At 36.1% G+C, this 19,584-nt stretch overlaps 2 protein-coding genes across 2 annotated transcripts in view; one reads left to right on the top strand and one right to left on the bottom strand.

The window, feature by feature from the left end:
• Positions 1–19,584, bottom strand: part of LOC131438807 (homeobox protein 5) — a 154,191-nt gene that overhangs the window by 37,369 nt on the left and 97,238 nt on the right. The window lies entirely within an intron of this gene.
• Positions 1–19,584, top strand: part of LOC131438816 (5-hydroxytryptamine receptor 1A-like) — a 46,924-nt gene that overhangs the window by 12,821 nt on the left and 14,519 nt on the right. Inside the window, exons 2-3 of the mRNA XM_058609116.1 lie at positions 13,428–13,812; positions 14,748–14,882. Coding sequence (XP_058465099.1) covers positions 13,572–13,812; positions 14,748–14,882 — 376 coding nt within the window. The 5' untranslated portion in view covers positions 13,428–13,571. The remainder of the gene's footprint in view (positions 1–13,427; positions 13,813–14,747; positions 14,883–19,584) is intronic.

The following is a 19,584-nucleotide window of genomic DNA, read 5'->3' as shown; positions in this document are numbered from 1 at the left end:
TACTCTAGGGATCCGGTAGGGTCTAACATTTTCCAAAAACATGATTTTTCTTTTATTATTTGTTATAATGAAACATATCAAGAATGTTTTGTAAAGTTTTTAGGTCAATCGAAGCAAAAATAATGGACCTGTGCGCCGAACTCTCACTTCTTCGCAGCATGAAATAAGCATAAATTTTTGGTGATATTTCGTTTTGAGCTAAAGCGAATGTGTGTTGTTCGTTGATTATAGGTTAAGTAATCAGAAAAATAATGAAGAGAAACGTTAACCGCTTAGTCGTTTGTCAAATTCTGCTGTCCGAAAACATAAATTCGAACAAATAATTTGTGGGCGAGACGAAGTTCGATGGGTCAGCTAGTATATATATATATATATATATATATATATATATATATATATATATATATATATATATATATATATATATATATATATATATATATATATATATATATATATATATATATATATATATATATATATATATATATATATATATATATATATATATATATATATATATATAAATGCAGAGATCATTCTTTGTAATCGCATCACGTAAGAACGGATGGACGGATTTACATGATTCTTTTTTTCGTTTGATCAGTTTTTACCCCCACCGGGTTCGTACATCAAAAAAATTAAGAAAACTTGCCCTAAAAGTGGGAACAATTCATAAAGTTGTTTTGTATGAACAATGGAATTTTCCACTGAAAAAGTCGCCAATGATTGCTAGATCATCGATAGGTGTTTGGCGCATAACGAGTTGCATAAGTGTTTGGCCGTCGAAGAAAGTAATACTAGATCGTTGAAGGAATCTTTTGGCGCGCAACGAGTTGATTTGTGTGAAGTTTTCACATGCATACTTGATTCATGTGGTTCGTCATTCCGAGCCACGTGCTTAATTGGGTATCAACATTATTGCTTGCCAAATGATTTAACGATGTAATATGAGTGTTTTAGCTATACCGTAAACAGGATCGAAAATTCTGATATTGTTTACCAGAAGATGCAATGTGTGCAATGTAATCAGTTAGATGATTATTGTTGATTACTTCTGCTTTGATTGACTTAAAAACTTGACAAAACATTCTTGAAATGTTCCAGTATAACGAATTATAAAAGAAAAACTATGCTTTTTTGAAAATATTAGACCCTACGGACTCTCTTGAGTAGTAAATTGATTTTATAGACGAAAAACTTTGAACGCATTTTTCTCGAATGCAGGTTTTAAAAATCCGTGTCCATCGTCATTCAAAAACTACTGCACCAATTTTGTTCAAATTTTGCACACACTTTCTACATATGAAAAAACCAGACCCCAACGTTTTCCTTTTCGTTGTTTGTTACTTTGTTGAGATTTTAAATCTACAAATCGGTGGATTTTTTCGTGAAAAATCGTAGTTTTCACTTTGAACAACCACTAAAAATTTAAAAAATACAAAAAAACTCAAACAGAAACGTTTTTCCATCATTTAGACCTTACCCTTCCGAACCGAAAGTCGAATCTAGATTAACTTCTTTTCGGGGACTTTCAAAAGAATTTCAACACTAAGTTTATTAAAATCGGTTAAGAAATTTCCGAGAAAATTGAGTGCGCATTTTTTCATAAATTTGCACATATTTCCTTGTAATTCCGGAAGCAGAATTTGGATCCAAATGAAACTCAGGAACCTTGTATCGGGCCATAAGACCTTCCATTTGAATCTGAGTTTGTGAAAATCGGCTCAGCCGTCACTTTACCAAACAACATCGTTCCGTGTGTGTTCTCTGTGATAACGCTGGATAGTATGTATGTATGTATGTATGTATGAAGCCACCATCAGTTCAAGGCATTACCAGTGTATGCGGGTGGACTTACAGTAGATCCGAATTTGATTATCAGATAGCTTTCATATCATTGCTGTTAAGAAGGCCAAAATGGGTTTTGTGGACCAGGCGCCTTCCAGCAAGAACATCCGGCCATATAATAAAGAATTTCGCTGTACCAGCTTAAACCCGCCTGATGGTTTGTTTGTTAGAAGGGTGCGTTTTACTCATTTCAGACCTTCAGGGAAAAACAACAGAGCTTCCCGCGCGTGACTCAGGTTGGCAATCCACTTCATCATCCAGTCATTCACTTGTAAGATACCCTGATGCACTCCCTGCCCCTCCCCGTTGTAGATATATTTGAGCATAATACAATATAATATAATATAATATAATATAATGGGGGTGGGGGTAAAAACTGATCAAACAAAAAAAAGCATCTCAATCCGTCCATCCGTTCTTACGTGATGCGATTACAAAGAATGATCTCTGCATTTTTATATATAGATATATATATATATATATATATATATATATATATATATATATATATATATATATATATATATATATATATATATATATATATATATATATATATATATATATATATATATATATATATATATATATATATATATATATATATATATATATATATATATATATATATATATATATATATATAGAGAGAGAGAGAGAGAGAGAGAGAGAGATACAATAGATACAACTACTATATAATTAAAGTATCTCTCTGTAAAATGAATTTAATTTTACATTATTATTGCATATACTTGATTTTAGAAACCCAGATTATCATTTCAAGATTTAGATTTATAATTGAATGGATTGAAAAAGCACAGCCTGTAATAAAAAACAAATCCTGGTATGCAGCTATTTGGTACGATAAATATCTCATGTGACGTTGATTAAAACAAGAGGTTTAGTTAACGACTTTCAATGCAAATATTGCTTATTTATCATGGATGGATTGTGTGGATCTATCAGCCATTATTTTTCGGTTATCTACCTTACAACGGAGTTTAATGATGTATAACAATTGTCGTGGTGCTGAATTTTCTTGACTTAAAAAAAGTGCAAACCAACGTATCTACATCAATAAATCTGACATCACTGCAGTTGAAATATTTTCAGTCTGGCTAAGGCAGAGCTGCAAATTGTCAGTCATGTCAAATGACCTTGACAGACTGGTTAAAATCATCGTTAACTGTAATCGGTACGGTCAAAGTGTCTGTCAAATGAGATACTCGATAGTTCTATGACCAAGTAGAAGTATACTCAGTCAAAGACAGACGACTTTTTTTGTTTTCTCTCTCATTCTCCTATTCCCCATAGAAGTAAAAAAATTCCATGAGTACTAACATAAACATAAATTGATAAAGTTCATTGTTCTTTGCAAAAAAGTCATCGGACTCCGGAGTTTATCGGTGTAAATGAATTTAATTTAATGTTTATGCTGCTTGATTAATATTTAGTCACATCGTAATCAAGCAGTGACAGTAGAAATGAAGATAATATCAATCGCATCGGCAATCAATGAGCGTCCTGGTGAGTGTAATATCAAGAGAATTTAAGTTATGACAGATCGGCTCTCAGACACTCAATATATGACGATTGGTAGAGCCTGGTTGGCAGCAGTCCAGTGACATAAGCTTTCCAATCTTCATCGTGCAAAGTTGCTAGTTGATAGTGACATTTAGCAGCTCTGGGCTAAGGTGACGAAAAGAAGATTAATGAAGGAAGAAGCCGGTTGTCAGGTATTGTCTTAGATTTTAACCATCAGCAAAACAAAATCCTGCGTAAAGTGAATGTAACACCCAAAATGGTGTCTCATGTGAAAGCGGCACCTAAAATAGTGTCGATCACGGTAACATCTGCAGTTATTCTTCACGCTGAACGAACCAATTTTACACACAGCTCATATGCAAGCTTGTATATTTGTTTTCTGTGGTACAATCTTGTTCAGTTTTTCTCTCAAGTGAACAATTTGTACTCACTTTTGCTTATTTAGTTCAAAAAGTTAGTAATATTGATTTAGAAAACTGAGGTAATTCTACTCTGTTTCTAAATTGGCAGAGGAAATGTTGGTAGAACTTGATCGTAGAAGCAATTGCAGGTTTCCGACGATTATTTGAAGTGAACCATAAATATCAATTGGTTTTCTAGTCAGTGCCAGGGTTGCCTCATATACAGATTAATCTGTATTTTACTGATTTTTTCGATAAATTTGTAACCAAAATTCGGTATATACAGATTACAGATTTTTGACAAAAAATTGAGCATGAAAAATTGAATAATGATCGAGCTAAAATATAATAAATAATCATACTGTTATTTCTCGAAACCGAATACATTATCCGGATTTTGTGCTAATTCTGAAAAGAGGATAAAACTTACATAAAAGAGAATATTTAAATAAAATCATACTCAGTTCTCACTTTCAGGTTGGATTTTAAAAGTTTTTCATCAAATCATCTTTTCGAGAGGCTCAAACGCAGCGTTTTTTTGTTTTCAACTACAACATCATAAAATTCAGACCAAGAAAAGTTTTGGGATCCTTAAATTTGGGTTCTAAAGACTATTTCATTCTGTTCTGCTTCGATTACTTATCACTTCAATGTGCAGACTTTCAATACAGATTTCAGATCCCTCGATGCAGATTTACAGATTGTACTCTTTCTAGAGTAAAATTGAACGAGCGTGTAAGGAAAACATAATAAAATATGTTTGTGTTGTTGAAAAAGGTGCTTGCAAAACAATCGCTTGCTAATCAGGAAAACACTCTCAATCGAAAATATCAGTTTGTATTAAAGCATTTTGCTCTTACTCAACAATAGTAGCTCAATGCATAGTTATCACTAAATCAGAATACGTCAGAATCCTAAATTTTCGCTACTCTATAGTACAGAGTCTCTATAGAACCGACTTGAACACGGAACAAAAGAAAGCTTTTCGAAATACATTCGATCATTGTGTTAAACTTGGACAATTCCCAACCAAGAACATTTCAACAATCCCATCAAACATGCACAGAAAAGAAAAACAAACCGGAAACCGTTCGTGTTGGCCTCCTATTTCATACTGCATACCGTAAGTGTTGAATTTTTAAATAATGCATTCCGGGCGGCAACATCTCCAACGGTCCGCACTTGTGTCCCTTGCTGGAGGCGAGATCTGGAAAAGTTTGTGCTCACCTCAAATAACTATAGTTAGAATAACATTTCTTAACAGCTCAATCCGTCTCTGGCCTGACCTAGCCCATTCGCCACGGCATTCCGAAGGCAAAGTTCCGAAGTGCACTTTTATTACACCGAAGAGCTGTAAATTGAAATCATGTGCTAATTGGTGCTGGGCGAGGAACCCAGCAAGGCCCCGTTTCTGCCTTCGTTTGGTCCAGTCGAGCTGACCGGAAAATGGCAATGCCAATCGGACCAGCATTCCTTCTCTGTTCTCACACACACACAAGATGTGTTCTGCTGTCGATCCCGAAAACATAGACATCGAGTGGAGTCGATTGTAATGGCTTTCGGTGAAACCGTCGGTCGGTTGCATTCGTGTCTGGACAAAGTGTCGGCTTGCGGTTGGACAAGCGCTTTCCACCGGTGCCGGACATTCTGTCACATCGAGAGAATTGATGATTTTTATTCCGGTGGAACAATGTAGTGTAGTTTTATGAATAATGGGAGCTTTGGGGGAAAAAACTGACATATCTGATTAGTTACTGTAGCAAATGTATATTTCGATCACGTCGTTGAACCGCCGTTCTATTACTTTCGACTGAATGAGGAAGTAAAAGTTTTTAATGACTTTATGTTCTATGACTGTTGTTTGTTTCGAGTGTACAAAACAATTTCCCACTTTACATCTTGCATAGTAAGTAATTTCTTACAGGTCAAAAGAAAAAGATTTAGTCTAATTAGAAAGCAATATGTAATGTTATTTTGAGATTCTCGGTAGCGTCGGTAGCTTTATACTGGAATATTACAGAACACTCGTTTTTATTTCACTGACATAGTTTGTAAAGTTTGAAATATAATTACTTTTTCCCGGTTCAGTAGAAGGTTTAACCAATTTACAGTGAATCATTTAAAAATAGTGAAGTATTTCAGTAATAATTACTGAAAGCTTCGGTAAAAAGCTTAGCTGTCAAATAGATATTTCAGGGTGTAGCCGCATATAAAAACTGCTCCCAAACAAAAAAAAATTGATATACGCTGTTTGAAAAAATTTATATTGAAGACGATTTTCCCAAAATTTCAACCCTTTAACTGCCATATTGGTGGAGTTAGGGTGGAATTTTATTTTAGGAATTATGAGAAACTTTTCTGTTTTTTTTCAAAATGTATTTCATGTGAAAAAAACGTTCAAAATTTTCGATTTTTTTTCATTCACACTTACAATTTTGGTAACACTCTAGATTTTACATCAAAAATGAATCATTTATGAGTACATTACGCTGTATATCTTTCATATTTTTAAAAAATGTGAACGGGTATAATATCAGACTTTTACAAAAATAAATCATTCGAAAACCCATGCGCCTCCATCAAATTGTCATCATCCGATGGAGACGCATGGTATTGTGCATGCAGATAAAAATCGGAAGCGACGTCTCTCTCGCCTGATTATGCTGCTCCAGCGAAGTTCACTGTGCACCAATGGTATGTAGACTGTCATGTGATATATTAATCATTCATAATTGTACGAAAATTCACTCCCTTGTAACGTTCAGTGTCAAACCCATTGGTTCTCAAACATACATTATCAACTTTAAGCGCATTCAGAAAGTAATATTCCATCATTATGTGCTTCGATAGTGGAGGCAAGACAATGTATTTATTTATGTTGAAGCACGTGGTTCATAAACAAGACAACAAAATATGTATAAAGTAACATGATTCTATCAGTTGATGTATAGGAAACGGCAGTTCAACTGACGTCGCTCGGCAACGTCGCTGCACTGGACTGTCCAGCGAATTGCAGATTAGTGCTGCAGCGACAATATTTAGTTGTGGATTCATATATCACATGTCCTTATAACTAAATACCATGCGTTTCCATCTACAACTAGAGTTCAGGGCTTATAAAAGAATTTCATTATTTCTACGTGATTCTAATTTCATCACTCTAATAAAATAGAAAGTTATCACAAAATTGCATGGAACCGGAACACTTACAATGATCGCAGGAAGTATATAAAACCAAGCTAATTTTTTTTTAATTATCATTCATTACTGGATAGTATGTTTAAACCATCTTCCAATAATTCAATAAATTTTTTTTTAGACGAAAAAGAGTTGATCTATTTCTTATTATACTGTTTTATATCTTATTTTTACGAGTTTTCAGTCGATATTGCCGAAAATCACAAATATTTTACAGCTCAGGACGATATTGTATTCACGATGTACTTGTAAATTTTACGGAATTTCGGTATTGTATAATGAACAAGTCAGTATATTTTTGACAGATTTACATTCAGTGCTACTCTGCACAAACATTCAGCAAACGAAACTTTTACTGAACTGATTACCGAAGCTTCAGCTGTTTGAAAATCAGTAAAAACATTACCTACATCCGGAAAATTTGATTTGTGTGTACAAATATAGTATGATGCGTTAGTCGATGCTTTTTATGCGGCGCTCCTGGGTTCGACTCCTAACCTCGAACATAGTTGTATGTGAGTTTAGTGAGCTATTTACTAACGTTAAAAAATCCAAGGGAAAGATCAAGAATTATAGAAAATGGATGCCACACCAACAAGGCGGATTCGTAGTGTCAGTAGAATCGTAGCACCAGCCATGCACTGGTTCTGTACACTCTGAATCGGCTGCGAAGTCTGTTCAAACAGAAGGTCAAATTCCACTACAGGAATGTAACACCAAAGCTTTTTTACCAACAAGGCGATTGACTAATGGAAAATCGAAGAACTGTTTAAGAAAACGATAAGAAACCGAAGCGGAAAAGTTGGGTGGGTAATGTCAGAAACATAACAAGATGACGTAAATACCACAGAGAACAGACATCCAAGTTAGTACAAACCTTTTTAAAAAAGCTGTGTAAAGCATACAAGTAAAAATCCGTTCAAAATCACCCTTGCGCACGACTTTGCATGCATGAATTACCATTGTATGAAAGCTCGAACGCAAGAGCCCATCAGGGGTTACTGGGCTGCTCGAAGCGCCTCTACAATAGAATTGCTACTCGGTGATTGCTTTTTAAAACAACCGTTAAATTTCTTACGCAAATTAAAATCTCTACTTGGATGTCTGTTCTCTGTGTAAATACGAATACAAATTATTTGATTCCAAGTGAGATGAAATATATTTGAATTAGACACACAATATACATATTTGAGTTAAATGTTCATTTTATTGAATTCTTTGTGTGTGTGTAGAAATAAAAATAATTTGCTTTTAGGTAAATATCAAATGTATTTGAATCAAAGGGAAATGAAAATAGGCGCTGATTCAAAATGGAATATCTTTGAATTCAAAGCGCAATATGTTTGAATTTAAAATTAATTTTTCTGCGTGTAAGAAAAATCTTCTTGGATGAATTCTGGACCAAAACCTGACCTCTGGACAGGAATATATCGCAATTTTCTTGAAGAGAAAAAAAATTAAAACTTAACTCTCTTCGCAAAATTGCTTTCTCTTCTAAACGAGTTCAATTGCAAAGGGATTTCGCCTGCTTTATTAAATTGGAATTGTAGTCAGGTTCGAGATGAAATTAGTTGATATTTGAAAAAGAAAATAATATTCTCTTCAAGATTTCAGCGAAACAAATTTAGAAAGACAATTCTTTAAGTGAAACTGTTTCGAATACCTCAGCACTTGGCTAAAAGATTTATCAACTTGTTAGATCATCTCCCCGATGCGTTCATTAGCAAGTTCTTACAACGTTGAGATATCTTGGTTCAGGTTATCGTTGAGTATAATCAACTTCAATGTTCTCAAGAAAATACAGGGTTGCACAAAGTAACCTGACACATTTTGTTCTCCGGTTACACTGGAGTGTCGCTCACCGCGTTGTAACTTGTAACGTGAGAGTTTAGAAAAACATCTTTAATTAAAGCCGAAAATGCCGGTACCTTCGCGTAATACTGTGAGTCTGTAGGTGAAAAATTTTGCAAAACAGGTTCTGTGTGGATAAAACCTCCGGGCCACGTCCGGACTATCCGGACACCAGAGAATGTTGAACAAATTCGATCCGCTCTTGTGAAGAGTTCCGCGCGTTCTGGTAAGAAACAGTTATCAGTTCTGGTAAGAAACAGCGGCTGCACTTAAAAAATTCTTCGTCGTTCTTTCCATCTAATGGTGAAGTCTTGTCATCCATATAAGATCGTCATCACCCAGCAATTGAAACCGGCGGATTATGGAGACATGTGCACAGTGGCAGTGCACATTATGCTAAGGAGTGTATCGAAAATTAGCTATCCACATACGTTTGTGTTGTACACATGTATTTGTGATGGTATTTTATGCTCAGATCACAGCATGCTGTGCGTTTGGTTGTCAACTTTCGTTTGTTTACTTGTTTGTGCTGTTGAAATCCTGCGTTTTCAAAATGTCACGTATTGAAAAGAAAGTCAAAATTATGGTTCTGGACACATGGCTAAGTGAGAAGGGTATTATTGTACGTAAATTGGTGAAGCGGTTTGCAATTCATCATGCCAGTGTTGAAACCATTATTGATAAGTTTGAGGAACACTATTTTTTGAATGAGCTACCAGAAAGAGGCAGAAAACCTGTTTCTTCCAACCCGAAAATGGACCAGAAAGTGGTATCTCTAATCATGATAAACAAATCAATGTCAATACGTGATTTGGCCAAAAAAGCAGGAACGAGTGTCGGAATGATCCAGCGTATCAAGAGACGAAATCACCTGAAGACCTTCAAGAAACAGAAAATCTCGAAACAAAGTGTAGAACAGAAGACGCGAGTAGCAACAAGGGGTTGGAAATTGTATTCGCGTCTTGCGCTGTGTCCGGATGCATGCGTTTTGATGGAAGATGAGACTTATACAAAGGAGGACTCAAAAACCCTTCCAGGTCCACAATATTTTACTGTCGTCGTTGAGGAGGATGTGAGCGATGCGGACAGGTCGATTCAAGTGGAGAAATTCGGTCGAAAGGTACTGGTATGGCAAGCAATATGTTCTTGTGGTTTGAAGTCAACCGGAACTATAAATGCACAAATCTTTCAATCTGGGTGTCTCCAGAAAAGATTGCTGCCTTTATATAAGAAGCATAGTACTGTTTTGGCCGGATTTAGCGTCGGCTCACTATGCCAATACCACACTCAATTGGCTTGCGGAAAAGGGTATAAATTTCGTTGAGGAAAATATCAATTCACCAAATTGCCCTCAGCTTCGACCCATCGAACGTTACTGGGCAATCGTGAAGAGGGTCTTCAAGAAGACTGGTAAGGCGGCTGGGAACATGCAGAAGTTCAAAATAATTTGGGCTCACTTGATGAAGAGCGTTCGATCAAAAGTTCGAAAATTCGTGGAGGAATAACTTAAATTTCATCCAGTTTCCATTATGCTCAAGTTTAACCTCGTACAATAAAGGATCAATTTTTAGTTTGAATAAAATATCGTTTTTTATCATAATTTGAAAGAAAAATTTGTGGATAGCTTATTTTCGATACACTCCTTAGGCAGTGCACAAAATTATTTTTATTTTTATCTCACACAAATAAAATTTTTAAAAGATGACGCCAGTCATTCTAAACAACTTTGCTGAATATACTGTACTTCGAAAACCACTTTATAAATGAGTTATCTATTAGGAGCGTAAAATTGGGTTTTCGAACCAGTGTGCAGTGGTGAGATTTCTCTGTGCGATATAATGATGAGCAACGAAGTCCACTTCCACCTGGACGGCACACGTTAAATAAGCAAAATTGTCATTACTATGCCGAAGCGAATCCGTTACAGGCTGTGAAGAAGACCCTCAATTAATTTAAAATGTTTTTAAGCTCACAAGTAGATGTAACATACGATTCTTCAAAAAATCAGTCATAAATAAAAACGCGGTGAGCAACACCCCAGTGCTTCATGATGGGAAACGAATAGACGAAAATAAACCTTCATTCTTCAACTTTCCAATGCCATGTTAGGTTTCTCCCTCCCTTGTATAACCGGAGGACAAAACGTGTCAGGTTCCTTCGCGTAACCCTGTACATAAAAGATTTAGCCTACTCTAGTTAATCAACGTATTTTAGGTTTTCGCCAAGTAACAGGCGGACATGTAATCACCAATCAATATCGGATTTGCATATTTCAGTGAAAGAAACTATCAAAATATTGCACGGGAATAATTTCTGACATTCAGAAAGGCCAAACTGTGGAATTCTCTACGACGTTTATAACAGATGCTATGTCAAACGGTTTTCAAACAGATGTTTTATATACGGACCTCTCCGCTGCTTTTGACAAAATAAATCACGCTATTACTATCGCCAAACTGGACCGACTGGGTTTAGGTTCCTGTATTCTTCAGTGGACTGAATCGTACCTCTGCAATCGACGGTTGGCGGTTAAGATCGGTGATAATGTATCTAATGATTTTTTTGCTTTTTCTGGCATTCCACAAGGCAGTCATCTCGGACCATTGATTTTCCTCCTGTACTTCAATGACGTGAACTTTTTACTGAGTGTCCCACGATTATCATTTGCCGACGACCTTAAGTTATTCAAAATTATTAAGACAACTGAGGATGCAATTTCCCTCCAGAGTCAACAAGAAATTTTTTCGGAGTGGTGCGAGATTAATCTAATGACATTAAATATCAGTAAATGCTCGATTATCACGTTCACACGGAAAAGAACACCTATACGTTTCGACTATTGTCTCCGAGGATCTACGATAGATAGAGCCACATGTGCCAAGGATCTTGGAGTTTTTCTTGACGAACAACTGAACTACAAGCAACATATCTCGTACATTGTTGTCGACTGTTTGAAGTCTCTCTACTGCTTGCTTGTACGTTCAACGCTCGAATATTGTTCGGCGGTATGGAACCCGCTTTACCATAATGGAAATATCAGAATCGAATCAATACAGCGCAGATTTGTTCGTTTCGCTCTTCGCCAGTTACCATGGAATAACCCTCATCAGTTGCCGAGTTATGAAAGCCGCGGACTGCTTATCGGACTCGATACACTGAAGGTGCGACGTGATCTGTCCCGTGTATTGCTAATCGCCGACGTTTTGTTGAACAATGTCGATTGTTCAGCACTTCTTTGCCAAATAAACATAAATGTTCGCGCACGAGCTCTTCGCAACAACAACCTCCTCAGAATTCCTTTACGCCGCACTAATTATGGAATCAATGGCGCCATCATTGGATTGCAACGTTCTTTCAATGCTGTTTCGACGGGATTCGATTTCCATGTCCCGCGCAGTCGAATTAAAACTAGTTTTTTAAATATACTTAGAAATAATCATTAGGACCATATTTTGTCTGTTGGTTATGTATATTAGTTAAATAAATAAAGATATTGAACACTGTACGTAGGATTTTTCTCCAACGCGAAGCAGTCAAATGCTGGCTTTATTCGCACTCGTTTGGTGCAAATTTTGCGCTGCGAAAAGTGTACAAAGCTATTTAAATTATTCTAGATTTGCACTAAACTGATGGTTTTTATCTCCGATTTATTAAGAAGCTTTCTTAATAGTTCTTTAGATAACAGATAACATTTGGAACCAATAGAAGGTTGCTTTTGCAAAATGTTCCCCATCGTTGTCCACTTTTTTGTTGTATTTTTCTCCAATGCAAACGACCAGCAGCAGGATTACGCTATCGATTTTCTTTGAAGGGAAAATGACTCTGCGAACGTCATGCAATTGATTCAATACTGGACTGAATTCTTGATACTGGAACTGAAACTGAGCTCTGGACCTAAATCACACGGGATGGTGCTCTTGCTTCACTTCCTGCTCAGTCAACTGCCAGCTGCAACAGCAAATATATCAAGTGTTAACCTTTTGTACCTATCCACGATACGAAAAAAGCCGAAAACTAAACATTTCAGAAAACTTTAATTTTGCATTATTTGTGAGTAAGTCATACAACTGAAAATGTTATAAATTGATGATCACAGTTTCAATGGCCTGTAGCAAAAATTATGTTGATACGTTGGATACAACAATAGATGTTCACGATCAAAAACATATTACTCTATCAGAGGGTAAAGTTCGAAAAGGCTGGGCATAGTGAAGTAAATCGAATTCAGCACAAAAAAAATCGTATAGTTACAAGACAGTTTCAATGGGACATAAAAAATTGCTCCATAAATCCTCCATATTCGAACAAATGTTCAGATTGATTTTGGCAATAGTTATTTATTACCACTTCAATAGTTCGGGCAACCCTATGGCTCTTGCCTATTGTAGTTTTCACGAAGATGTTCGAAGATAACACCCGAAGATTCATAACTTGTACCGGCTGTAAAATTGCCTTGCCTTGAATTCAAAGCTTCTGTAAAAATGAAAATTCCATTTAAACTATACTGAACCACTTTACCAGATAAGATTCAACCAACCACCGTCCAGAACATATTGCACACTCATGTTATTTCCGTTGCAGATATTCATCACGCCTATTTCGAACATGTGCTCATCCGTCGCGGGGATGTAAATCAACACTCTAGAATTCTGCACCACGTAAAGCACAAGCCCCTCCACCAGCCCCTAAACCGATTCGTCGCCACCACCAATACCAGCGAACACTATGAACGATACTCTGCTGCAAGTGCGCTATTTCCTACTGCTAAGCCCGGCCAAGCCAGAATTGAGGCAAATGATCCTCCAGCAGCGGTGGGATGAAAGCCCACCAAGGTCGGGAGATGCGCTATCGGACTCGGAACAGTCCCAGCTGCTGCTGTACGATATCTTTATCCCATTGCTCGGTGCGCTGATAATCGTCCTTAATCTGGCAGTCGTAACCTCCAGCTTACTGCTACTGCGAAAAGGTTAGTATGGTGAACTACTAGTAGAAATATATTGTTGCTAGCATGGTCACTTTGTCATAAATAGTTGGCTTGGCATGAATCGAATAAGGATCCGTCCGCTGTTTAATTATGCGTAGAACCTGATGAGAAACATAGTGAAGCCCGTTCTTGGACCGTATTTTCGATTGCAATTAAACTTCTTGTACCAAGCTGAAACCAACCAAAATGACTTTTTATTGCTTCAGACGAGTCCATTTTGAACATAAATTTTTAAAATATCATAAATCATTACCCACTACAAAAACCTTCCTAGTTCTCGGTGCAACGAACCAATCCGGACAACTTGCTTTGAGGAAAGCACAATTAGATGAATCCTTGTACTTACCTAGAGTAATCAAGCTGGTGCCCTTGGATCGTTGGCAAAAGATATACAAATTCATTCCGAACAAGGCTCAGCTGAACGGTAGATAAACATGAGCAGCCACATTTGCATCCAGGTTAAGATTTTTCTAGGCACAATCTTCGAAGGGTACGGAAAAACACTCGGCAAACCCCTCGTCCCGTGCTGCAGCACCGCGCATAGCATGGGAAAATGTACAACCGGTAGCCGGATGAGCTATCATCCACCCATCCAACTATATATAATGCATACATGCCACACGGAAAAGAAGTGAAATTCAAGTTGTTTCACTATACCTCATTGTAGACCGTTCTATACATAATGAATAGAGTACCAGTCGGGCGAAGAAAGGCCCGTAGTATGGTGAAATTTCTGCTGAATTTAAGATGAATTTAAGGCTCTTCTGCATATCCATCTCTGTTTCTTCTAGCAACCCTTCCTCCCTGCATCACATCATATGCACCAAACCAATGCAAAATCAAGTCCACACATTCACTCACACACACACACACGGACAATCAGGAAATTGAACCGTTCATCTTTACGTTTCTTCCAGGTCAGCAACCATACGCGACATACTTGTTCCTGGGTAATGTGGCTGCGGCAGATCTACTGACGGGATTCGCTGTCATTTACGGTCAGTATGCGCCCAAGGAGATCCGAGGAGAGGACAACTGTGCGTTTCTGATTGGTAAGTGGGAATACCGACGCTGCCAAGTTTTAAGTTGCGTCATTTAAGGTAAACAATAATAAACCTTTGTTATCAGTTTTCTAATTGGATTAGAAGAAGAAGTTTCCTGTGCTTGACGAGCGGCGGCGCCACCAATGAGCGAAATGTCAGATTTTATACATCCTCTCACATTATCAGATCCGAATGAATTCGGAATCAATTCCGAATCGGTGAGAAATTTTCATTCGGAATTCCATGTGGAATCTCCAACTCCAATGCAACAACCCATTTCGAATGAATTTCGCCTCCATCCGGTTGATTCGGAAATCTATCGGAATTGAGTGAGACGGACAGAATTGTCAATTCTTTTTCTTCTTATTCTTTCCCAATTTCGCACGTTTTCAGTTTATTTGTGAATAAAAAATTATTTAACTGAAATCATTTGAATCTTCAAATGTTTCGGATATACAGAACTAGTAAATAACCAGTTCTTATTAGAATTCCAGCATTGTTGAAATTCGCTGGAAATTAACAAAAAGCATCATCCATTCCTCTAGCTGGAGCGTACTGAAAATGGCGTCAATCGCCTGACTTTTACACTAACACATTCAAAAAATGAGCGAAATATCAATGACATTCATAATGTCGCTGTCAATCGGGTAGATCGAGCGCCCAAAAACGAGCAGTCGATTAAGAATTGATTGTTCATTCCGTCATTTCGATAATGTGGATTGTATCTCGGTCAACGGTTGAATTGACAAAACTTTAAATTGACAATGGATTCGATATTGCGTTCAACATGAGATATTTCGTGTTTTGTCATCAAAGCTCAATTATTTGTTTTTAAGCATTAATATATAATAAAAAAATGCATTCATCAAAACATTTTTCATGTTTATTTCAGTTCAAAAACCGAGTCTAAAAATTTAAATGTAATAAATATTGTTTTCTTAGCAAAAGTTATTTAAAAAAAACTGTAAATACGTTGGTACTTATTCCACAGGGCGAAAATGTCGAGAAGGGTGATTCGGAAGGAGGAATAAGAAGTCAGTTGCCAGGTCTTGTCTTAGGCTAATATCTATCACTAACAACTAGCAACATTGTACGATAAAAATTGGAAGTACGATAAATAGCTTATTTAACTGCCACTGGACAGATGCCAACCAGGCTCTACAAATCACCATATATTAAATTTTTTACCGTCACTTCCGTAAAAAATAAACTGTCGATTTTACAGCATAAACAATTATTTCACAATTAGATCTATTGGTTACAATACATTTTATTGTAGCTTGACAAGATTTTTTCGTTTCCAACCATTCAATATATTGTTTATCCGATTCTACAATTAAATTTATTGTACACGTGGTGTTTCGAACAATATGCAAACCGTACATTTAATTGTTTTCCAAGAAAACATGTATGAGAAAATTTTATGATTTGAATTGTTACGATACTTAACAACCTATACATTTTATTGTAAAAAGCATGTTCACAATTAATTGAATAGTGTATAACAATACATTAAAATATTTTTCAATGGTCAAAGCAAAATTGTGGAAGGTTTTGTAACAGCAAATCGTATTGTTTTTCTACAATATTTTTTATTCGGGCTGCTAGCCTCAATCGGATGAACACATTTTGACAGTTCAGCGGTACTGTTTGTAAACAGACTTTTTTTTCGTTTGTCTGTTGACAAACGGGTGAGAACGTTCACGATCCATATCGCCTAAACAGAGCTTCAAAACATTTGTGAACGATTCGATACGGTTCGTTTCAGAGATTTATTAAATAAAAGTGGCTAGTTGTGAAGTGTAAAAATGACTGAGATGTGTTCCTCGATTTTGTTTAAGCTTGTTTGTAAACAGTACCGCTAAACTGTCAAGGATGAATTTTTGTTCATTTGTGACGTCATGATAAAAAATCTAATTAAGTGTCTGAGAGCCTAAAATTCTCTCGATATTTCAATCGTCATTGATTGCCGATACAGTTGAAATTATCAATTGCTGACAGCAGAAATTGTCACTAATCGGTTACGATGTGACTAAATAGTAATCGAATAGCATAAATATTGAAATATATTCATTTACTCTAATAAACTTCAAGTCTGATGACTTGTTGTAAATAATAATGAACTTTATCGATCATTAGATTTTTTATCGTGACGTCACAAATGAACAAGCATTCATTCATGACAGTACTGTTTACCAACAAGCCTTAACAAAAATCGAAGAACACATTTCAAACAAACATCTTTACACCTTGCAACTAGTCACTTTTATTTAATAAATCTCAAAAACAAACCGTATTCAATCGTGAACAAATGTTTAGAAACTCTATTTAGACGGTAGAAACCGTAAATGCTCTCATCCGATTTGTGAATGGACAAACAAAAACATCTCTGTTTACAAAGAGTACTGCTGAACTGTCAAAATGTGTTCATCCGATTGAGGTTAGCAATGACGGTAAAATACTTAATAAGCTCTCTTTGTTTTTTTACTTCAACAGGGAATAGGAGAATGAGAGAGAAAACAAAAAAAAAGCCGCCTATCTTTGACTGAGTACACTTTGACTTGGTTATCGAACTATCGAGTATCTCATTCGACAGTCACTTGCACAGTACAGATTACAGTTGAGTATGATTTTAGCCAGTCTGTCAACGTCATTCGACGTGACTGACAAATTGCAACTCTGGTCACATGTAAGGGCCGCTTATGATGAAAATCACGACTTAAGTTTACAATGGTAGATGGGCAGATAGCGAAATCAAGGATGCCAGGTCATTTCATAAAAAATCTGTGATCGAGCCAAAAATCAGCCCGTGCAAAATCTGTGTACACTTTCCATAAGATCATTGCAGATAGGAATCAATTGAATGAGAAGTACATTTTCACTGTGTTTTCCATAGCAATTTGAAGACTGTGGGTTTGGGGACTGTGCTAGTCTGTGGTCGAATTCGGAAATCTGTGAAAATCTGTAGCAATTTTTCAAATCTGTGAGCATATTGAGAATCTGTATAACACAGATTAATCTGTGAACCTGACATCTCTGCTTGTGACATATCTCTTGCTTCATGCTCTTAGAACTCAATGGGGTTGAGAATTATTTTTACAAGAGAGCAAACATTTTTATTATTTGCACAGCAAAATGAAAAAAAATGTAACTATCTCGATGTGATTATCAGTTGATGAGAAAAAAATTAAACGTGCTGAATATCAAATGCCATAACTTTCTGTTTCTAAGAAATATTGCAGAAAAATCACACGTTATTATATCGAAACAACACATTAAGTACATCACATCATCTTAACTGAATACGAATATGAAACTATGTATCTATTATGTATTTTTTCGTGGGATATTACACTGGTCGGGTTCGAGTTCAAGTCGTGTTTCGAGTGCAAATAACTGAAACCCGACGATCTCTATTGTGAACTAGAGACATACTATCTGAGTGTTTTTTTTCTGCGAGCACAATAAATAACCATGCGCCTACATCGTCGAAAAATAAGAGGAGTGATATGATCGTCTCTATTCAAATGATTTAAAATTCTTCGAAGGTTGTCATAGTGAGCAAGTTGTTGGCAGCATGGTGCATGGTCCGTTAATTCTCTTAGGTAATTAGCGATTAACATGAGTACCCTGAGATCCTATACAAAAATGTAACAAAGGAAAAGGCTATTTCATTTCGAGTGCCAAGAAAAAACACTCTTCAGATCTTGAGTCTTGTCAACGTCGAAGAACATTTTCGTCTTCTGTAAAGCTTCAGCTTCGTTTCTCAACGTCAAATATGACACAGCTTGAAGTTTACAACTAATAACATTGGTCACTGAAACCTGGAGCATTTTATTTTTTTATTCAACAACAAATATTGTAGAAAAACAATACGATTTGCTGTTACAAAACCTTCCACAATTTTGCATTGACCATTGAAAAATATTTTAATGTATGGTTATACACTATTCAATTAATTGTGAACATTGTTTTTACAATAGAATGTATAGGTTGTTAAGTATCGTTACAATTCAAATCATAAAATTTTCTCATACATGTTTTCTTGGAAAACAATCAAATGTACAGTTTGCATATTGTACAATAAATTCAATTGTAGAATCGCAGAAACAATATATTGAATCGTTCGAAATGAAAAAAATCTTATCAAGATGCAATAAAATGTATTGTAAGCCATAGATCTAATTGTGAATCAATTGTTTATACTGTAAAATCAATGGTTTATTTTTTACGGGATGCTGCAGCTGAAATTTTCTAATCTCTTTTTCATGCGAAATCCACCTCATTTTTCATATAACCAGATATACAATATCCAGAAGGCTCGTTTCAGCGTTAATATTTGTTATGGTTCAAAGTAATGAATGTTGTGCGAAGCCATGTTTGTTGCATATATCACAATGATTATTGAGTTCAATATATGTGCTAAGCATATGAGATGAACTCAAAATAAGTTGACTTTGATATTTAGTGGAACTTCAAATCACAATCAATGCTTTGAACACCTGTTATATACCTGGGTACCCGTCACTTCCCAGGCACTTTACATTAGAGTCAAACCCCTTTCCGGTAGCCATTGTAAAACAATTCTATAAAATTTCTTTTGGCATGTTCCGAAATATACCCTCATACTTCACTAACGAATCGCGAACAGACTTTGGCAAGGTCCTTGGCAGAGCCCACAGTCAACGCCCCGTGCCTCTTCTTCGACTTC

This window comes from Malaya genurostris, chromosome 1, assembly GCF_030247185.1.
Source record: "Malaya genurostris strain Urasoe2022 chromosome 1, Malgen_1.1, whole genome shotgun sequence".
Taxonomy (NCBI): domain Eukaryota; kingdom Metazoa; phylum Arthropoda; class Insecta; order Diptera; family Culicidae; genus Malaya; species Malaya genurostris.
The sequence above is the reverse complement of the archived record's forward strand: the minus strand, read 5'-3'. Positions and strand labels throughout refer to the sequence as shown.